We start from the raw sequence: 17,798 nt of genomic DNA on the forward strand, positions 1-17,798 counted from the left end.
AATGTCAAAATATTGTCGCATATTTGATCATTATTACATTATGTGTGAAAGTACCGTCTGTAGTATGTGTAATGTAAATTATTGTGTAATGTAAATTTATTGATTTTATCAAAATATTTACTGGAATGTTACTGGACATTAGAACTAATGCGATAAAATACACAGAATAACAATGAATGTGATAATGAGATTTTTAAAGTCCATGATAATTTCTGTACACCGACATACCGATCGTAAATTATTTTATATTTTCTTTTTAGATAATAACGTTTTTGTTTTCATCACTAAAATGTCTCGTGAATATTGTGCAATAATAATATTATAAACTCGTGTCATAATCACAAAAACATAGCTTTCAACTGTTCGACGCATTATTTCAAATCTACCCTCCAAAAATTCTACGCATATGTATTAAATTGTATAAAGCAACAACCAAATTTTTTCACTGTATACTCGAAGAAGTGGGAAAATGGATCACTCAAAAATCGATATATGAACTATACAATTACAAACAGAAAGGTTATCCGCTATTTTCTGTGTGGATTTCTGAATACATTAATTTAGTCCAATGGGAGATTTCTCCCATTGCATTCTGAAACTCGCATTAAAAATAATAAAACCTTCCTGTCCACATTTATAAACGTATGATAATAAAATGACACTAAAAGTTGGTCTCGAAGTTTCAAGCGCATCTCGTAATTGATAATAAACTTTTAAACTTGCATATATTGACTTTTCCGGATTCAAATTCACTGATCTGAAAAAGTGAGTCGTTTATAAAATACTCAATTCCACCTCGCGATTCAAATCGCATCGCACAATGTGTCGCTTATTATCTTTCTTTCCGTCTTCCTTCCTCCCTCGCAGCGATTGTCTCCCGAAGCGCGATCGGCGTCGCGTCTCGACGCTCTTCTCGCAATGGCGATCAAGGCGCAGATCACCGCAACTCGAGCGAGCGATTCAAGCGGAAAAGCGAACGCATCTGGACGCGCACACACTCACCGTCTTTACAACCGAAAATCAGGCTCGTAAAGCTGCTTAAAGTCCAGACAGATCTCGACGTGCGTCAATTTACAGCGAGTACGTGACCTCGCCCGCGACTCGATCGCAAATGGCGCGAGCTCGACAGCATCGGCGTTCTTGATCTTAGGGGTAATATCTAGAGCCTAGGGACTAGGGCCAAAGTCACAGCGACGATGGTTGGATCTAGCTCCGTCGATGAGGTGATCGTCGCTCCTTGAGGTTACCGGGCACAGGTTCCGGGAAACGAACTCCGGAAGCAGGAACGAGTCTCCCTCGTGGCAGCGTAGCGGACGTCAACCCTCCGCAAGCGTCGATTGTCCTGTCGATTTCTTCCCTCCCCGTTCTCCTCCTCCTCTCGTGCTTCTGCTGCTTCTTCTTCCTCCTTCTCCTCCTCTTACTGCTCCTCCTTGTAAACTGTCGATCTCGCTTCTCACTCTCCCCGCCGACGACACAGACGGACGACGCGCGTCGGGCGACATTGGGAGAGCCGATGGGTCACCCTTATGCGGGACGATATCCCTCTTCCACGCACTCTAGAATGCCTTGCCAAGTGTCGGGTTCTTCCTTTTCTATCTTCCTCTAGATCCACGGCCCTCAAGTGGCGCTGTCGAGGACAACGGACTTCCTGCTACCTTTGCGACGACGGTCAACCAGTTGGCGCACTTGCGCGGCGACGTTCGCAGTTGACAGGCCGGACTCGTCGATCGCCGAAGTGGCCAAGAGCATCGCGAAGGTTGGTGACGACGATGAAGAGGAGAAAGTGTCACCGCGGCGGCCGATGGCGCTCCTTGATTGGCGTCGCGACCTGCCCTTGGTGAACGCCGCGTACGGTGTCCTCGTCGTCGTCGCCGACGTCGCCGAGGACCGCTTTGACGCCGTCGACGACGTCGACGAGTCCCCGACAGACTGCTGGTGTCTCGTGCTTGATGACACTTGTTGCTGCTGATACAACCTGGCGTGATGCTCGTCTCCCTGCTGAACTCGTAGCGTGCCGTACGAGATGTACGAGCTCGCGCGAGCTTTCCTGAGGTTATCGTTGTTGATGCTGGAGGATGACGGGTACGGGAACGACGAGACGGTGGAGGTGGTGCTCGTGGCGGTGGTGTCGGTGGTGCGTGTGGTGCCGGATGTGCCGAGGACCGCTGATAAATCTGTTTCCGGTGCACTGTGGACCAGCGGCAACCCCACAGGGTCCGGTGGATGGCGTACGTAAGACTCAGGAGTAACGACTGGAGAACGTTGTTGCTTGTTGTTGCCCACACCGCTAGCGCAACCGTAATCGTAGCTGCAGCATAGCTGCCCGTCCTACGGAGAGGTTCGTGGGACACTGGGTTAGCCACGGCGGAGGGAACTGGGGGTGCGTTTTGGTTTATGGTCGTCTTGGTTCATCGACTCCGGGTCGAAAAGTCTCGAATGGCATGATATACATGAGAGATACGCGCATCAGCGTGATAAACTCGATCTATATGGCACATTATGGATGAAAATATGCTACGTGAGTGCAATGTCGCTCCTTCGGACGGTGGCAGCTGGTTCGTGATATTGCAAGCTGATACGGAAGAATATTTCTTGATCATCGTTTAACCCCAAAACATGATGGAAGTGTAGCAAATCTTTTTAGCCTTTTGTTCTAAGCCCGAAACTGTAACTTCATTCTTCTTAAAAAGTGTTCCTCACATTGCCAGAAATCGCAATCATTATTTTTATATATTAATTGGACTTTTATACATATTAATTGGAGTACTAACTCTAGAGGATGGGATGATGATGAAGAATAGGCGTAATTTTAGTTTGAATGTGCATAGTACATGCATTATCTGTATGTATTTACGATTACTTTGATCATGAAAATATTGTGTTTTATGTTTTGTTTTATTAAAATCACAGATATTTGTTTTTCATATTTGTTTTCATATTTCGTTTTCTTCTTTTATATACTTTGGATATTGTCTATCGATATATATATACTATTTATTTGATGCTTTCAAATGTTTAATTATATTATGCGTTATATAGAATGTACCAAAAATCTGGAAACGGTAAAATATTTCATAAAATATGCATTTTAGAAAGAAATATTTCAGACAAAAGTTATTTGGTTTGAGAGGGGACATAAGGTGGTATCATTGGATTAACCTTGAATGAATATTCCAAGGTCATACGGAGTTCAACTTTATTTTTCTAAATAGAACTCCCTATTTTTCATTACATATTCTTATAGCTCATCTCGAGAGCTTTCCAAAACACTATAAATAAGTTATGTTTTGTTGAGTATTTTCCGAGTTATGGGGCTTAAAAGTTACCGCCGGCATTAGCCAAGGTGTACCGTGGAGGTTGCACGATCGGATTTACACCTCTTGTGTATGTGTATGTATATGTGTGTCACAGCAAAGATTAGGACCCCACAATTCGTCACTCCCGTAGTATTTAATGACTCCAAATCCTCTCTGCTGTGTGTGTGCGTATGTGTGTGCGCACGTGCGTGCGTGTGTGTATGTGTGTGTAGGGGTGTGTGGTTTAGTTGAGTAAGTGTTCAAATTAACCTCCGTTTGCTGCTTGACAATGGCCTAGCCGTAGATAAAAATTATTTAAAAAATTTCGTCTCATCTCTGCCGAAATAAAATCGACTTGGTGTATTATACGTTCCTTAAGGTCCGCAGGATTGGCAGGTTTTGTTTCATATACATTATTTTTAAGATATCCCCCAAAAAAATAATCGATAGGAGAAAGATCTGATGATCTAGCAAGCCACTCTATTTCACCACGTCTTCCTATCCATTGATTTGGAAAAGTATTATCTAAAAATTACCGTACTGCTACTGCATAATGTGAGCCTGCACCATCTTGTTGGAACCAAATATTTTCTATGTTCCCATCAAACATATTTTCAAGAGCGGGTATGACTTCATTTTGCAATAGCTCCTGATAGATCGCCGCGTTCAAATTCCCATTATGAAGAATGGTCCGACAATACCACGTTCGCAAAAACCCGCTCAAACGTTAAGTTTTTGGAAATACTGCATGCGGATATCATGTATCCATTGAGGATTTTCATCATTCCAAAATCGGCAGTTATGCGGATTTCCTGCTCCATTCAATTCAAAAGAAGCTTCGTCGAAAAAAATTATGTGATCGAAAAAGTTATTATTATCATCTTATCGACATATCATTTCGTCACAGAATTCATTTCTTCGATCAAAATCATCTTCCGATAGCTCCTGAGTGACTTTAATTTTAAAAGGATGCCATTTCTCTTTCACAAAAATACATTGAATGGACATTGTACTAATCTCATGTGCTGCCTTCCTCAAAGCAGAATGAGGATTTTCAACGAATGTTTGTATCACTTCGAAATTCTTATCCAAATTTGTCGCTAATTTTGGTTTGCCAATGCGTTGTCGGTCGTTGACGGATCTTGTTTCAAATCGTCTGACCGTTTTCTGGATTGTAGACTTCGAAATCGGTTCACGATCCAGATAAATATTATATGGTTAAATAAAGCAGCTACTTGTTCACAGAATCTAACGCGGTTACCATTTCCTCGCATCATCAGTAAAGTAATTCTTTCTCTTTCAAACAATACCATTCTGGATGCCACTGAAATTTTACTCAGTTGCTTGATAGTGTGTCGTAATACGAAGAGCTGAATGTATCCAGGATAGGAAAACTTTCGACTACAGGTCAAATCAAGATGATTAATGTAGCAAGGCTTTTATTGGAAAAGAACTATGAAAAGTATAATAATTTCGATATTTGAATCTTCGTCTAGTCTACCGCATTCATTGAATCTTCTGTCGATTCTTTTCAGAAAGAATTATTGCGAATGATACGAGGATATGGTGACCACGTTAGATCCTTTGAACAAGTAGCTGCTTATCTCTGCTGTAACACACACATATACACACACACACACACACACACACACGCACACACACACACACACACACACACACACACTCACATACACAAATACACACACACATACACAAGAGATGTAAATCCGATCGTGCAATCTCCACGCGGTATACCTTGGCTAATGCCGGCAGTATTGTAACTTTCAAACCCCATAACTCGGAAAATGCTCAATAAAACATAACTTATTTATAGTGTTTTGGAAAGCTCTCGAGATAAGCTACAAGAATATGTAATGAAAAATAGGGAGTTCTATTTAAAAAAACAAAGTTGAACTCCGTATGACCTTGGAATGCTCACTCAAGGTCAATCCAGTGACACCATCTTATGTCCCCCCTCGAATCAAATAACTTCTGTCTGAAATATTTCTTTCTAAAATGCATAGTTTATGAAATATTCGACCGTTTCCAAACTTTTGGTACATCCTATATACATATATATATATGTATATACAGGGTGCACGATTTATCTGAAGACATTGAAATATCTCGAGAACTATGCATTGGATAAAAAAAAGTGGTTAATGAAAGTTGTTAATCTCGAAGGGGGACATCCAATGATACCAAACTCGACCTCCCACCCCACTCCCTGGGGGTGGGGGTTGGGGGCAACTTTGAAATCTTAAATGGAAACCCCCATTTTTTATTGCAGATACGGATTCTACGCCAAATACAAAATACATAAATTTTGTCCGAAACTTTTTTTTTGATTCGTGATAGATGGCGCTGTAATCGCAAAAAATTATATTTTCCGCAATTCTCCAGAAATGATCATTGGATTGAGAAATAAAAAATACCTGTTCAATATTTTGAAAGAACATAATAAAAGTTATTCCCCCCCCATCCTCTCGGGGTAGGGTGGGTGATAACGTTCAAATCTCAAATGAGGACCCACATTTTTCATTGCAGAATTAGATTGTACGTGAAATTTTTATTGAAACAATTTTTTTCATTCGTGATAGATAGCGTTGAATTTTTCCGAGAAACTACTTTTAGCGTTACACAGGAACAACGACGAGGACGTAGTAGTTTTATGTTCCCTTCGGGTGCTTTTTTAATGTGAGTCCCCTTGCCTCTCACAGATCGGGGTGCTTTTTTAATGTGAGTCCCCTTGCCTCTCACTGTTCAATTAATTAGAGTAAGTGTTCAAAATTTTTACCTTCAACTTCAATACACTTATTGATCCTTTTTTCAAATGACTGTACACAGGATAGAAGCATATCTGCGGGAGTTTCAGCGCAAGTGTTTCTTATGCGTTCTACCATGTTTTCACGAGTTGTTGGCACTTGTTGATTTAAAAATATTGAACAGGTATTTTTATTTCTCAATCCAATGATCATTTCTGGAGAATTGCGGAAAATATAATTTTTTGCGATTACAGCGCCATCTATCACGAATCAAAAAAAAAGTTTCGGACAAAATTTACGTATTTTGTGACGTAGAATCCATATCTGCAATAAAAAATCGGGGTTTCCATTTAAGATTTCAAAGTTGCCTCCAACCCCCACCCCCAGAGGGTGGGGTGGGAGGTCGAGTTTGGTATCATTGGATGTCCCCCTTCGAGACTAACAACTTTCATTAACCACTTTTTTTTATCCAATGCATAGTTCTCGAGATATTTCAATGTCTTCAGATAAATCGTGCACCCTATATACACATATACAGGGTGTATCATTTTTAATGAGCCAGGCAATAATCTCGAAAAATATGAAAGAAGAAACGTTGATATGAACTAAGAAACGTTTCAGACAAAAATTGTATTCAAGTGAAGCATAAAACAACTATATCATTTACAGATGACCACTTTCAAGATATTCACTGATCATTACTTTTCTTTTTTTCATTATATCATCTTTTTCTAAAAATTAATTGTAGTAACTTTTGTCTAAAGTATTTTTTTATTTGCCCAATATTTTTTTAGATATTTAAGGAAAACTTGATAACTTTTTCAATATTTAACTTACTTTATCTTTAATAGTACTAGACTTTTTGTACTCTATTTAATCTCAAGAATATATTTTACAATAATGCCCTAACTTTTGTTAACTTATCGACCTTTGAAAATTTCAAAATTACCAAATTAACAAAAGTCAAGGCATATCTTAAATATTGTATCTTAAATATCGTAAATTAAATATGGAAAGAGTTTTCAAGTTTTCCTTAAATATCTTAACAAATATTAGGCAAATAAAAAAATGTTTCAAATAAGAGTTGTTGAAATTAATTAGTAGAAAAAAATGATATAATAAAAAATTGGGCTTTCCGTTTAAAAAAAGTAATGATTAGTAAATATCTCGAACGTGGCGTCATCTGTAAACAAAATGATATAGTTTTGTTTTATGTTTTCTTTAAAATATAATCCCACACAGCACACCTTATCTCAAGGATATTCGATGGATATCATTTTGGGATACTGCAATATCTTGGGGATGTCCGCTGATTTAGATATCCTACGGATATTGTTTTTAGTAACTTTTAATTACTTTTTAGAAACTTTTAATTTCTAAAAATTGTTACTAAAAGAGATATCCGTAGGATATATGTAGGATCTAAAATGGAAGACATTTGTACATCCCCAGGATATTGTTGTAGGACATCCTTGGGATAACGTGTATTGTGTGGTGTGTAGTGTGTGGGATATATTCCATACAACTTTTGTCTGAAACGTTTTTCTGTATCTTGTATATTTTTCAAGATTTTTGCCTGGCTCATTTAAAATAGGACACCCTGTATTATGTTATATATATATATATTTTTTTTTTTATTAATTTCAACAGTAATTGTCAGTATGATTTATACATGTATGAGTAAACTCAAAATAATATGACATCTCACATTCTCTCCACTTAGTACACATTATACAAAAAAGACAATAGTCTAGTTAATATATATTCGTAGAAATCTGTAGTAATAATACTTAAAGCTTAGAAATTGCAACGTTTGATGGCGTGAGAAATATCTTTGCCAGAAATTAGGTTATAGTTTCGCGCGAGCTCAGAGAAAAAGGTTAAGGCTTACTATATATTCATTATGTTTCGAGACTTTGCACTAATGGAATGACAGTATGCTCGATGAATCTGTTTTCTACAATGCACGAATGTACAGACTTCAATTGTAATTGAATGGATTTTCCGTAATAACGCTGAACTTCCTCTTTGGCTTTTAACACGACGTTACAGAAGAGTTCTTTAAACGTATCTACTTGGAATAATGACGGGATGTTTTGATTCTTATTTGACAAGTCTTTCCTCAAATATATACCGTGAAATGTCAAGGTCTATGGCGCTCTAATCATTCGGCGATTACGCTCGCGATCGATTATCCAGCACGCCAAGACTTTCCGACCTGCAGTGGAGAGAAGCAGGTACTTGTCCACATAGTATGTAATTCATTGTTTCGTAGAACAATACCGTAATCATTCCGCCGTGGCGATAATAAATCAACGTGCAAATCCGACCCCCCTCACTGTTTTACTTCCCTTGAAACTTCCCTTGCCGGCGTCCCACGTTACGCCCACGTCGGCGGCGACCTTTTCTCTCGGTCAAGAAGACGACTTGTAAGTGGTCATGATCACAATTACAATAACTGTAAGGACACTCATGCTGACATTCGAGGGGGGCAAAACAATGAATTTCCATAGTATGTCTTCCATACCTGGCGACAAATTTCTAAGTTTCTACTACTTTCTTGCTACGATCCTGGCGAGGCTTGTTACATCACGGTGTTTGCTCAATCCCAAAGTTTATATCGCAACTTGTAGCAGTGCGGAACGACGTTTGAACGATGAAACATTCAACCTTGTAGCCGAAGACAACTACAAGCCACAATGAAAAGTTGCCTCGCCAGAATCGTCGCTTGACCAATCGATAGATAGAGAGAGAAAGAAACCATTTGGTGCTTCTATCGAATCTCGAATGCAGATCAGAGGAGGGTGCAGTGGAGGTGCGACAACTCGATTGAAAAGGAAAAAAAAGAAGAAAGAAGAGAAAGACACAAATGTACATAATTGCGAATTAACGGCACACGGTTCGTGTGTCTGTGTTTTCTTTTCCATGTGTGTGCATCTTGCCCATGCTACGTGTACACATGTGCGCGCACGCGTGCGTGACATTTGTGTGTATTTGTGTGTGGCTGTCGCCTCGTACGCCATGCTCCTCGATCGACATCGAGCAGAAGAAAGACCCGCCGGCCGAACGGATCGCCTTCTCTTTTATCTTTTTGCATGAACGACCGTGCGTCTCATAAGTGTGCGTAAATCATAAGATGAATACAAAGGATAGTGCTCAACATGGTCGGGTGGAAAGTGCATAGGAGGAGTACATGAGAGGTGCGTCAACGCATGCGGATTTCAGTCTAACGTGCAATCGGCAGTCACACGGGCGAGTTAACAGAGAACACATAATTGTCTTCTCGTCCGATCGGTCCATGAGTTTCGTATCGGGGTTCACCGCAACATTAAGTGACAAGAAACCCGTAAGGAATTATTTCTCGCGATATCAAGTGCATTCTAAATTCCTTGGAGTGGAATATCACTCGAAACGAGTGAAACACAGCGATAGTTTCACTCGATGCAACAGTAAAAACATTGCCACTCGAAATTGTGAGCGAATGTTTCATTCAATTCAAAGTGGACTTTGAGACTCCACACTGTCGAACGTTTTGTTCGATTAAAGTAGAAATACTTCTTTGACGGTGAAGTATGTATCAGGTCCACTCTTTAACTTTGAATAAAAGTATTCACTCGGCGATTCTGAATGAAGGAATTTATTCCAAGTGAATGGAAGCATCATTCGAATTTGAGAAACTCGGTGGTCACTCCATTTTCTGAATGAGATATCGCTCCAAGAAATTTAAAGAATATCGTGTGCAACGTATTTACTACTTTTATTGACAAAGATATCCGTCTGCTTGAAAGAAAAAAAAGTTAAAATATTGTTTGTACGTTTGGGGTGCGATTATATCATCTTTTTTAATTTATGCTTTTTTATACGCTTAGTTATGTCATTTGTAAGTCCCCTTGTCACTCTTACGTTAAGTCTACATTAAGTTCTCTTAATATTGATGCTTAAAGTTAAAGCAATATAAAACGAATCTTCGAGGGTGAAGCCACTTTTACTCACTTGCCGATATGGTCATGGACGTCACGTCGAGAACACTCCATCTTCGAGTGCGACGTACATGCTCCGTGCTCGCAATACATTTCATATCAATTATCAAAAGAAGAAAGAGAGATTGAGAAAGATGATGAAGCTTCCAGTGACAAAACGTGCAGCGATTAACGTAACGAAAACCAGTCTTGACGTGTAGGTCATCGAAGAGAAAAAATGGGCCGACAAAACTACAATATTGAGCATGTGTGCGATAACTTCGAAAGAGTGAGAGAGAGAAAGAGGAAAAGGTAAGAGGTGAGAAAGAGGGGGGGGGCGGTAAAGAAAAGAAGAGAAAAAAGAGACATCAAGCCGGGACTAAAAAAAGAAGCAGCTGTCTAAAACAGGCAGGATAGGGACGAAGAAAGCACTCGAGCACTCCGTTTAGTCATAATACATTAATCAACAAGAAAGACAGAAGAGAAGAGGCAGGTAGTACAGATTATAGGTGAGGTAGAAGTGACGTGATTACCGATGCACACAACACGCGCTATTGCTCACCAATTGGGCGCAGTACGGCACCTGCAAGGATACCCATTGTTAGGCTATGAGGTTAGTTATCACGGACAAGATGGCGGGATTAATTTACAGCATACGATCACAGGCAGACAATGCTTTCCCCCGTTTATCCTCCTCACTCCTCTCCCACCCACCCCCTGCAGCTCACCCTATCTCTACCTACGTGACCAGGAGCTCCCGCCGTCCTCACCGTCGCGATCCGCGATCGTGTCATGACTTAAAGTAGATTCATCTAATAATTTATTATCTAGCCATAATTTATTCATGTAATGATTCACATAATGATCATCTCATTGGTGCCAACGGAATCAGCCGGACTCGACTACGGTGCTTTCCGGATCAATCGTCGCCCAATGTCATCCGCCGATGAAATCGCGCCACCGGTATTCGGGCGAAATCCATTAGGTGTGCTTTATAGGCTCCAAAGCGGTTTTTATACACGGGATTGAGCGCCATTATTATTAGCTAGAATGAAGCGTGTAATAAATCCTACCCTTGAACTGAACGCTCTTGACGGCATGGCTCTCCAGACAAAGGTCAGGCGATCGGGAAATCGCGGATCGGATCAGATCGGCGGAGTCAAGGCCGCGATGCACGCTCGATCGCTATGAGGTTAGGTATGCTTTCAATTAATTATGCCGTCGCTCGGTGAACATTAATAAAATGATCCATGCAGGGCCGACCCAAAGCACGCGCGATCGTGAGATCTCGTCTCGGTCTCTTGGTTAGGTGTTGTACGAATGTGTCCGGCTACGTCGCACCTTCTTCAGCCGGAGGGCGAAAGATAAAAAAGAGACAAAGGGAGAAAGAAAGAGAGAGAAAAAGAGAGTTCCACGGAGAGAATACCATTTCCAATTTTTCTCATACGAATTTTTTTAATTACTTATTTATTTACTCTATTATTTACAGAGAAAATGTGTTTCCAAGAAAAGTGTAAGATTTTATACGACATACACAATTAATATTTAGTTCCATTATCAAAAATGTTACCATGATTTCTAATGCAATAAATTGACAATAGAGTTTGTCTCGCTGAGAAATATGGTAAATTTTTATAACGGGATATTTCAGTTCTTAAAATAAAGTCCATTCAGTTTTTACCGGGAAATTCTCTCTGTGTACATATGCTTCGGTGGAGATACATAAGAATAAGAGGCTGAAAGTTCTTTAGTTGAAAAGTTCTTTAGTCGATGTCGAGGAAATTTCAATTAAGCGGACATTTAACGTTGAAAGCTAGAACGTCCAAACAAATGCTGGTTTCGGGTTCGATTTATTATTCCACAAAAACGAATTCGGATTGTTCACGGATTGAGAAACGGCGCAGTAAGTAACGAAGAAAACATCCCATTCGACATCCTTCTACCGTCACCCTGATCGTGAATGCGGAAACATTCTTCAGCGTAGCGTAGTTGTATATAAAGGGTGTCCCAAAATTCACGCAAGAAGTAATTTTGATAGAAAGCACAGTTTTATAATTAAAAATTGTAAATTTTTTATTGATTCATAAAGTATACAGTATAGGGTTATGTATGGAATAGCATATCGTGTAAATGGCCTCCACGGCTTTGTTGGCACATATGCACTCTTGTTGAAATTTTCCATGACCGTTTTGCATAAATGTGGCTGAATTTCATTGATACAGCGCTCAATTTCCTCCTTCAAGGCGTGGGTGGTCGTGGACTTGTTGGCATAAATCTTAGACTTCAAAAAACCCCAAAGAAAAAAGTCAAACGGCGTTAAATCGCATGATGGGCGGCCAAATCTAATCACCAAAACGGGAAATTACACGACCAGGAAATGATTCATGTAGTAATTGAATTCTTTCTCGGGCTGTATGGCATGTGGCACCATCTTGTTGAAATCACATGTCGTCCACATCCATATCTTGCAATTTAGGCACAAAAAACTGGATTATCATGTCGCGATAGCGAGCACCATTAACTGTTATTGCCTGACCAGCCGGATTTTCGAAGAAGAATGGTCCGATGATGCCTCCAGCCCAAAATCCGTACCAAACAGTGACACGTTGTGAATGCATTTGTTTCTCAACAATCACTCGTGCATTTTCTGAACCCAAATGCGACAATTTTGTCGATTAACCAAGCCATCAAGATGAAAATGAGCCTCATCGCTGAAGATGATTTTGTTCGAAAAATCAGCATCCACCTGTTGTTGTTCCATAATCCATTCAACGAACTCTCTTCGCTGTGGCCGTTTACCCGATATGCTATTCCATACATAACCCTATACTGTATACTTTATGAATCAGTAAAAGATGTACAATTTTTAATTATAAACCTGTGTTTTCTATCAAAATTACTTCTTGCGTGAATCTTGGGACACCCTTTATTAGGTCATTAAATATGAAATGTCCGATTTCCTTAAGTACTAAGTTCGACAGTCGATATCTCTGACATTTCACCTTTACACCTTTCACCTTTACAGTTTTTGGTCTTTTTTTTTTGTTGTGAAGGTACATCATCATTCTTTCAAATGCATGTTTTGGTTTGTGATTATTTTTCGAATTGTCTTTGTTACAGCAATTTTTGTGTAACCATGGATAAGTTAAAAATTCATGTTATTTTCGATGAGTTCCGTCGTGAAACCAATGCAGCACAGACAACTCGAAATATTAACGAAGTGTTTGGTGAAGATGTGGCTAATGAACGTACAATACGTCGATGGTTTGAGAAGTTTCGTTCTGGCGATTTTAATCTTGAAAATGAGCCACGTTAGTGACCCAAGACCAAGATGGATAATAATGAGCTGAAAGCTGTAGTGGAAGCAGATACATTTCAAACTACGCGTGAATTAGCAGCAAGGTTTAACGTTACTATTCCAACAATATTGGATCACTTGAAACAAATCAACAAGATAAAGAAGCTGGATAAATGGGTTCCGCATAAATTAAACGGGCGTCAGAAGAGAAGTTGTCTCGAAGCTTGCCTTTCTTCACTATCACGACGTAAAAGCGAACCATTTTTACATCGTATTGTTACGTGTGATGAACAGCGGATTCTTTTCGACAATTGCAAGTGTTCGGCACAATTATTGGATATGGAAGTGCCGAAATACAGTCCGAAACCGAATATTCACAGAAGAAAGCTAATAGTGTCTGTTTGATGGTCCAGCGTTGATATTATCCATTACAGCTTCATGAAACCTGGTCAATCGATTACAGCGGATGTCCACTGTAACCAACTAAGCGAAATGATGAAAATACTTGCAATCAAGCAGCCGAGATTGATCAATAATTAGGTTGTCTAAAAAGTATTGATCCTTTGAAGATCAAAATTGACAATACATTTATTGTTATTTGAAAATAACATTATGAAACCACATATGCACCATTTTGTTCGATGACCTTCTGCCATTTTTCCAGCAACACCATAATCTCGTCACTATAAAACTTCTGTGGTTTCTGGTCAAAAAATTGTGACATGTGGTTTTCACAGACCTCTTTTGAAACTATTATAACTTAACACCATTTAAGGAGTTCTGCAGAAACCAAAACAAATGATAGTCTGACGGTGCCAGGTCTGGGCTATACAGTGGATGCATTAAAACCTCCCAGCCAAGTTTTCTCAATTTCTGACGGATCGTTAAAGATGTATGCGGTCTGGCGTTGTCGGTATGGTATAATACACCCTTTTTGTTGACTAGTTCCGGCCGTTTCTTTTGAATTGCTAGGTGCAATCGCGCTAATTGTCGACGGTACAGGTCCGAATCTATCATTCTACCTGGCGGTAGCAGCTTGTGATGCACGATGCCCTTCCAATCTCACCCAACATGTAGCATAACCTTCTTGGGCGTTATTGTGAGCATTTGTGAGTATCACAGACTGTGGAGCTTCTCCTCGCTTCGACCACGATCTTTTTCGCACATTGTTGTCGTAGGCTATCTACTTTTCAACACTCGTGAACAACCGCTTCAAAAATGGCTCGATTTCGTTACGTTTCAGTAGAGATTCGCAGATAGAAATTCGATCGAGTAAATTTTTTTAAGCCGGATCATGTAGCACCCAAACATCGAGCTTCCTTTTGTAGCCAGCTTTCTCCAAATTGTTTAACACTGTTTGGTGATGGATGTATAGGTCATTGGCGATGTCATTACTACTTATGTACCAGTCTTGCTCGGCTTTTGCCAGAATATCATCCGCTTTTTCTGTGATTGGTCGCCCACTGCGAGGAGTATCTTGGACATCGAAATTTCCAAAATGAAAGCGACTAAACCATCTTTTGGCTGTTGCTTTTGATAACGTATCTTGCCCATAAACAGCACAAATTTCTTCACGGGCCTGCGCAGCATTTGCGCCTTTATCGAAATAAAATTGTAAAATTTAGCGCAATTTTGCGGAACGTTCACTCATCTTCACGGCACAATACCTTACGTCTGATTATAAGAATTCCAACACTTTTTGTACGTCTACTAGCTTCAACTGTCAGCTGTCAAATGACGTTAGGCCTGACCTGCGACTCATATACCCTGAAATTTGGGACACTAACGCTATCTCGTGCGCTCAAAAAGGCTCCAATACTTTTTAGACAATCTGATAGACACAGGTAATCCTCTTGCAAAACAACGTTCGACCATGTGGTGGACATGTTGCACAAGCAACGTTGCTCAACTTACAGGAGCTGAGCCTGGAAACTCTCTGTCACCCACCGTATTCACCAGACCTTGTACCAACTGACTATCACTTCTTCCAGGCACTGGACCATTTCTTGCAAGGAAAAATATTCAATTCTCAACAAGCTGTGGAAAACGTCTTCCACAATTTCACCTGCTCTTCAGGCTTCTTCGCTGCTGGCATAAATAAGCTACCGTAAGATGGCAGAACTGTGCCGATAATTTAGGCGCATACTTGGATTAATTGTACTATTTCTAGTTTGAGATATAATAAACCAAACTTTTGATTCGAGATCGGACATTTCATACTTAACGACCTAATATATATGTGCTCCGCGGATAATCCGCGGAGATTCGAGCAGTGAATCTTCTAAGCATTCTAAGTTCGGCTATAGTCCAGTGTCTGACATTCAGAGCTTGCTGATCTTACACTCAGGTGACGATAACAGGATGACGATGATGACAATGAAGCGAAGCGCTTGGCGAAGAAGCGAGACGGACGGCGAGCTCTCTCGGGATTCTCTCTGAAACTCGGTAATACGTACGAGCCGAGATTCTCACGGACGTGGCAGTGTTCGATCGCGTTCTATGCCTACGGTTTCCAGGCAATGTTTTGTTACACAGATCAGGATAGAGGCACGAGTAAACCTTATGAATCATGCTGGGGCTCGTTCGTGAATTCAATTCAACTCTTCTCTCTCTTTCACGCGCACGAGCGCGAGGGAACGACAAGAACGAGCGACAAACACTGCCACGTGCAAGGCAGGCAACGAAAAATAAATAACATCTAGTTTAGGCTAGCTCGGGGACGCCCCTGGATGTATTTGACGGATCAATGCGAGATATGCGCGACCGGAGGTCTTGAGTATATCTTACAATGGTGAATACGCTCTGGGCTTCAAAGAAGTTTGAACACTTTTCTTTGACTACAATCCGAAACGTAATAGATATCCAATGACAGAACTTGAGTTTCACGAATTTTTCTTCAGCAAGAAATCCTCTCATTGGGCTATCGGTTGCGTCCTCAATTGCATCCAGGAAAAGTGCTTATAACGTTTTGAAACTCAGTTTCTACGCAATGGCGGAGAGAAAAGTTGTGCGTCATTTTTCGTGCAAGTTTCGGAAATTATCCAATAAGAGAAATCTCCCATTGGACAAGGCCGATGCGTTCGAAAACTCACATGAAAAATAATCAACAATCTTCCTGTCCGTGATTTTTTAATTGCAATCTCGTCGTGACGAGATTAGCGCAGTGCGCGCCATAGCGCACACCGAGAGAAGACGCGCGCTGAGAATCGGCTGTTATGTTAGTGTTGCATATTAACGTTAATATATTAATTTTGCTACAATAGCGGAAGAGAGAAATGTTCAATTATCATCCAGCAGATTGTTAGGCAAAGCGTCGTGTATCGCTTTGATCTGGCGGCGGTTATGAGATTCTCCGATTCGTGAAAGCGCGAAGATGCATTTCGATGCGTCACGTTTCCCGAAGTGCAATATGTATTTTCTGTCGGAGGGCGGAAATTCTTCTCTCAGCGTACAGTTAATCAAATTTCAGCGTTTAGCTTTGCAGAAGAGACTCGCGTTAGTACACAACGCAGAGACAAACGACATACTGCACGAAAGAAGAAGAAAGAACAGTCAGTATATACCTTGTATTGTTTGAGGACTGTCTACTGATGACGAAACGGAAAGATAGAGAACGGAAGGAGCGAAAGAGACAAATTAATATATATGGATGCTCGTGTATGTGTGATTTTATGCATACATGGCGGATAATTTGATCGGATCCGAAAAACGATGAAGGCTGTCTGTGAGGTATCTGCAGGCAAATATTTTTCACGATTCGGTTGCAATTCCAATAAAATGAACATTTTACATCGCTCCTGAAGAAATCTGTTTGCTTGAAAAAGAAAAAATCTATTCGTTTCAAAGGAAGTTAGTAAACAGCGTTGGTATATGCAACCATATCTACAAGTATCGTATTAAATTTTGATATTCGAGACTTTTGCAGTGTGAAGAAAGAAAATTCGATTCAGCTTCCAAGTTGATAGCACGTTCTTCATGGTTTTTTTTTTCGACGTTTCGCAAACATTTTAGTTTATTTCTTGAGAAAAAGGAATATTTGAAACTGAGTCGCTCCTTGGCAGGAGTCTTCTTTATAAATGCGTAGAGGATGATATAGGTCAGGAGAAGAAAGGATGAGAGAGAGACGAGATAAGGAAATAAAGAGATTTTGAACTTAATCAAGTAAAGATTTTTATAAAACTTTATAAAACCAGGAAGATATATTGCCGAATTAAACTGATTTTAAACTGGAAGTAGACATTAGTTTACGTAATTAAAACTATATGAGGAAAAGTTAATTAATCAATTGATTGATTTTGTGTTTCGCCTTTATATGGTTTTCTGATAGAGTTGTTCTTAGCTCGTCTAATTTTTCCTATGTAACTTTTTACCGCTTGAGCAAAGAATTTTGTAAATTTCTGATGTGTTTAATAAGAGTTTTTTCTTTCTTTTTTTTTGAGAACTTTTTTCATAAAAACCTTTCTTTCTTTCTTTTAGGTTG

At 39.9% G+C, this 17,798-nt stretch overlaps 1 protein-coding gene across 1 annotated transcript in view; it reads right to left on the reverse strand.

Annotated features, from left to right (window-relative positions):
• Nucleotides 1-1,207: 1,207 nt before the first annotated feature.
• LOC105187975 (protein kinase C-binding protein NELL1) overlaps nucleotides 1,208-17,798 on the reverse strand; it is a 53,832-nt gene continuing 37,241 nt past the window's right edge. The window contains exons 12-13 of the mRNA XM_019843541.2: nucleotides 10,583-10,603; nucleotides 1,208-2,328 (exon numbers count right to left, since the gene is read on the reverse strand). Coding sequence (XP_019699100.1) covers nucleotides 1,618-2,328; nucleotides 10,583-10,603 — 732 coding nt within the window. The 3' untranslated portion in view covers nucleotides 1,208-1,617. The remainder of the gene's footprint in view (nucleotides 2,329-10,582; nucleotides 10,604-17,798) is intronic.

Source organism: Harpegnathos saltator, unplaced genomic scaffold, assembly GCF_003227715.2.
Source record: "Harpegnathos saltator strain DR-91 unplaced genomic scaffold, Hsal_v8.6 scaffold67, whole genome shotgun sequence".
In the NCBI taxonomy this organism is placed as follows: Eukaryota; Metazoa; Arthropoda; class Insecta; order Hymenoptera; family Formicidae; genus Harpegnathos; species Harpegnathos saltator.